At 49.9% G+C, this 4,172-nt stretch overlaps 1 protein-coding gene across 1 annotated transcript in view; it reads right to left on the reverse strand.

Annotated features, from left to right (window-relative positions):
* The window catches only part of PLCB2 (phospholipase C beta 2), a 17,693-nt gene extending 13,875 nt beyond the window's left edge, over positions 1 to 3,818 (reverse strand). Inside the window, exons 1-6 of the mRNA XM_023527744.1 lie at positions 3,747 to 3,818; positions 3,021 to 3,089; positions 2,280 to 2,420; positions 2,065 to 2,144; positions 1,923 to 1,976; positions 1,741 to 1,816 (exon numbers count right to left, since the gene is read on the reverse strand). Of these exons, the coding sequence (XP_023383512.1) occupies positions 1,741 to 1,816; positions 1,923 to 1,976; positions 2,065 to 2,144; positions 2,280 to 2,420; positions 3,021 to 3,086 (417 nt within the window). The 5' untranslated portion in view covers positions 3,087 to 3,089; positions 3,747 to 3,818. The remainder of the gene's footprint in view (positions 1 to 1,740; positions 1,817 to 1,922; positions 1,977 to 2,064; positions 2,145 to 2,279; positions 2,421 to 3,020; positions 3,090 to 3,746) is intronic.
* Between the last annotated feature and the right edge of the window lie 354 nt (positions 3,819 to 4,172).

Raw genomic sequence — 4,172 nt, forward strand, 5'->3', positions numbered from 1 at the left:
TGAGATACCACTTCATTCCTGCTAGGATGACTAAAATAAATTTTAAAAAGACAATAAGAAATGTTGGGTCTGCAGAGAAATTGAAACCCTCATACAATGTTGGTGGGATAGTAAAATGGTGTAGTCACTTCTGAAAACAGTTTGGAAGTTCCTCAAAATGTTAAATATAGGGTGACCATATGATCCAAGAATTCCACCCCTAGGTATATACCCAAGGGAATTTAAAACATATATCCAGAAAAAATCATGTATAAGATGTTCATAGCAACATTATTTATAATAGCCAAAAAGTGGAAACAACCCAAATATTCACCAACTGAGGCATAGGTCAGCAAAATGTGATATATCCATACAATGGACTATTATTTGGCCATAAAAAAAAGAGTGAAGTACTGATATGTGCTACAATATGGATAAACCTTGAAAACATTATGCTAAGTGAATGAAGCCTGACATTAAAGATCACATAATATATGATTCCATTTACATGAAATATCCAGAGTAGGCAAATCTATAGAAATAGAAAGTAGAGAAGTGGCATTTAGAGATTCTGTGCCTTTGCATTCCATCTCAGAAAAACCCATCAAATGTCCTCAAGGATCAGACCGGAAGGCCAACATCAGTCTTAGTTTGGAGCAGGAGAGCTAGACTAGATCTCCCTAAGACTAAATCTTGAACCCATCAGCTCCAAGCAAAGATGGGTCAGTGGCCCTTACTGGGAAACAGGAATTGCTGACAAATCAGGAGGATTTAGTGAATGTAGGAGTTCAGGAGGCAGGAGAAAAGGAGGGTGGAAGTGTACTGACAACAGCTTTCAGTGCTTGCTACAGGGCCCAGAGCAGGAGCCTGCTCCCACCTTCTCCCCGACTCCGTGCTTACATCGCCTGTGGCTGAATGCACCCAGGGGTCACCAACTCCACAGAGCTGTGACTGTGGGGGAAGTATTCTTCCTGGAATTCATGAGGACAGGTGATCAATGAGGTTTTAGTTTAATTATAATATTCCAAATTCTTACCAGGAGAAAAACTGTATGGGGTGCAGGAGGTTCCCTGTATAAAGGCATGGCTAAGGGAGGACGGAGAGCTGAGATTCACTCCCCCAGCCAGGCATGAACCCGGGCTCGGGCCTGTGTCTACCTGCCCCAGAGGTCTCCTTTTTTTTGTAATTCATATAATGCACCTCATGGGATGACCCTACATACAACTTGTAATTAAAAAGTAATTACTTAACTAAAGAGAAAAATGTTTTCCTGTGTAGAGCTGAAGACTGTGTCTTGGCAGCTTCCACCCCTGGTTCTGTTCTTCACCCCACACCCTGAAGAACTAATACCTTCCCACAGCTTTCAGATCTCTGCAGACTGCCTCCTGTCCCTGCTGACCTTATCTTGCTCCTGCAGGCTGAAAACATTCATCTCCACGTCCATTCCAAGGCTGGAATGGGAATGCACCAATCCTTGCTGCTTGCTTTGAACACCACCCACTGCTCCCACAACCACCCAGAGATAGGGGTACAGACCGGCCTGCTAGAACCCTGGCACCTCACCCCCATCACCCTGGTACTGTTTCTGTGTATCAGAAACCAGTGGCTCTAAAATTAACTGGCTTTGGCACTGTTGACTGGAACTATGCTGTCATTCCTGCCCTCCTCACCCCCTACCAGGCCTTGCCAAGTTGCTCTCTGGTCAGAGCCAGCTCAGGTAAGAAGAATAGTAGGGTGGGCTAGGGAGGGGGAGCCACTCACCTTCCCTTTGGGGAGGTGGCAGGCACTGAGGGCAGCTTCTACCCGCTTGCGGTCAGCAGGAAACATCTGGAAAAAACTGAAGGAGCAGAGAAAGGCATCAGGCAAAGAGAGGAGTCAGGGCCTGGAGAGGGAAGGTTTGGGAGAGCTGGGAAGAAGTGTGGGGATGGGGAGGGGAGACTCACTTCTTCACAGGAATCTTCCCTTCAGGGTTGAGCTGCATCTTGAGCTTCACCAGGCTAGTGGGGCAGAAAGCAGCCTGTCAGGCCCTGGGGCTGGCACACTTAGCCCCGAAGGCTAAGGCCAGGCAGGCAGGCAGGCACTTACATCTTGTCCAGGAAGGTAATGCGGGGGGCATTAGCTGTCAGCGGATGCTTGACCAGAGCCAGTACATCTTCAGCCCAGTTCTGCAGGACCCCAGAGCACAGTAGTCAGACCCCTGACCTTAAAAGTGCATGTACCACCCCATGGCCCAGACCTCTCTCTCAAAAAGTCTAGCCTATCCCAGTTGCCAATTCCCATGCCAGGTTTCCTCAGTGCACCTTGCCCACGTTCTCCTTGTAGGAGACAAAGTTGTGGAAGGTGAGGTCCACCATGTCGGGGCCAGACACCACAGTAAGTGTCTTCAGCAGGAAGTTGTTGTCAGGAAAGTCCATGTTGAAGACATCCCGGAGCTTCTGGCTCTGCAGCAATGGAGACATGGTTAGGACCATCCCTGCCCGCTGTGGCTCTTCTCATCCCTCCCTCTCAGCCACCTGAACTGTAGTCCACTGGGGTGAAATCCCATCCCCATCTTAGGAGCCACAGGCCTCAGCATCTTCCATCCCTGACTCCAGGAGCTGGGGCTGGGAGCAGGAGGCCCATAGGAAGAGGCTAACTAAGACTTTGCGACCTGGGAGTCCTGTGTGTCTTGTCACTTTTAATTTGAAGACAGATTCTTAGCTCCCAGTCTCAGGGAATCCTGCTCCCATCAATCTTTTCCTCTAATCTTCCTACCAGCATTAGGTAAATATAGTCAAACTAGTCAGGGGGTCAGGAGTGTGAGCAACACCTGCCAGATAGCCTGGGGTGCTCTAAGGGCAGGAGATAGCCTCATGACATCTCTTCTGATGGTACCCTGGCACCGAGGCCCCAGCAAGCCCTGGAGCAGCCATGCCCCTTCCTCATCTCAGAATGAAGCCTTGCTGCCCAGCCCAGGGACACTTCACCTTGTTCCAGAGATCAGGCTTCCCACCCCCTGAGAGACTCCTGCCTGCACTTGGGCTACTGCTGGGCCCACCTACCTTGGGAATCTTGGCAAACTTCCCAAAGCGGGTGTCACGGATGCTGGTGATATCCAGAAACTCCATCTCCTGGAAGGTGCCCCATGGGAGCAAAGAGGAGATGTGGACAAAGAACAGGGTGGAGGGAACATCCATATCCATTCACATCTCAGACGACTGCCCTCTTTCGATGTCAAGACTGTGTAGGGCCACCCAGACCCCAGCCTTCCCTTCCCAGTGATCAGGTTCTCTTTACTCATGATGACCCTCCTCCCTTCCTCTCTGCTCATTCCTTCCCTGGCCATTCAAGTTACTCAAATTACTTGGGAAGCTGTAGCCTGCAGTCTCACCTCTACCATCCTGGACTCTCCCCAGGCTCCCGCTCCCTTCTTTCTGCTTGGGTGTTGAGGTCCTTCTCTGATTTCTCTAAGCCCTCAAGTTCACCCAGAACCACAAGCAGAGAATCAGCCTTCAGCTGCAGCCCTGTTCTCTCTCTCTCTCTCTCTCTTTCTCTCCACAGGATGCTAAGGCTGGAGCATCTGAGTGCAAGGCAGCCATGATTGGAGTAACTGCATCCTCCATTCCAAAGCAAATAGCCCCTACCTACAGGAGATCCCCCAAAGCCACCCTTCCAGGTCATTCTATACTCCCTAGCATCCACATTTCCACCTTCAAATCACCAAGAAGCTGCTTTAACTCAATGAATCAGTAGGAACTCAGGACCATGATAGGTAGGGGCTGTCTCACCTTACTCTGATATGTCCAGTATAAGTAATAGCCCTTGGGGTCCACACGGAGGATAACCGGGGAGGCTATCGTTGTTTCCTGTGGAGAGAAGGAATCAGCACCCTTCTCTGAGACTTCAGGCCAAGCTCCCTTGGCCCACACCAGGGGTTTCAGAGCTCACCATCTCCCTAGCAGGTGGCCGTCCCAGGAATCTGCAGGCATTTCCCTTTGTTTTCCAGGGCTAAGGGCTAGGCATAAGCTTTAAAAGCTCTGGACCAGGGGTAGAGAGGGGTAGAGGATTGGAGATGGCATTTTCGCCTCTAAACCCCAAAGAGAAGTTCTCCCTCTAAACTCCAAACAGGGTCTTGACTCCCACCTCACCTTGTTTTCAAGGGCCGCAGCTCAGCCAAAGGTGTAGAATATCTCTCCCTAAGTCTCCATACTACC

This window comes from Pteropus vampyrus, unplaced genomic scaffold (assembly GCF_000151845.1).
Source record: "Pteropus vampyrus isolate Shadow unplaced genomic scaffold, Pvam_2.0 Scaffold19, whole genome shotgun sequence".
Classification (NCBI taxonomy): Eukaryota; Metazoa; Chordata; class Mammalia; order Chiroptera; family Pteropodidae; genus Pteropus; species Pteropus vampyrus.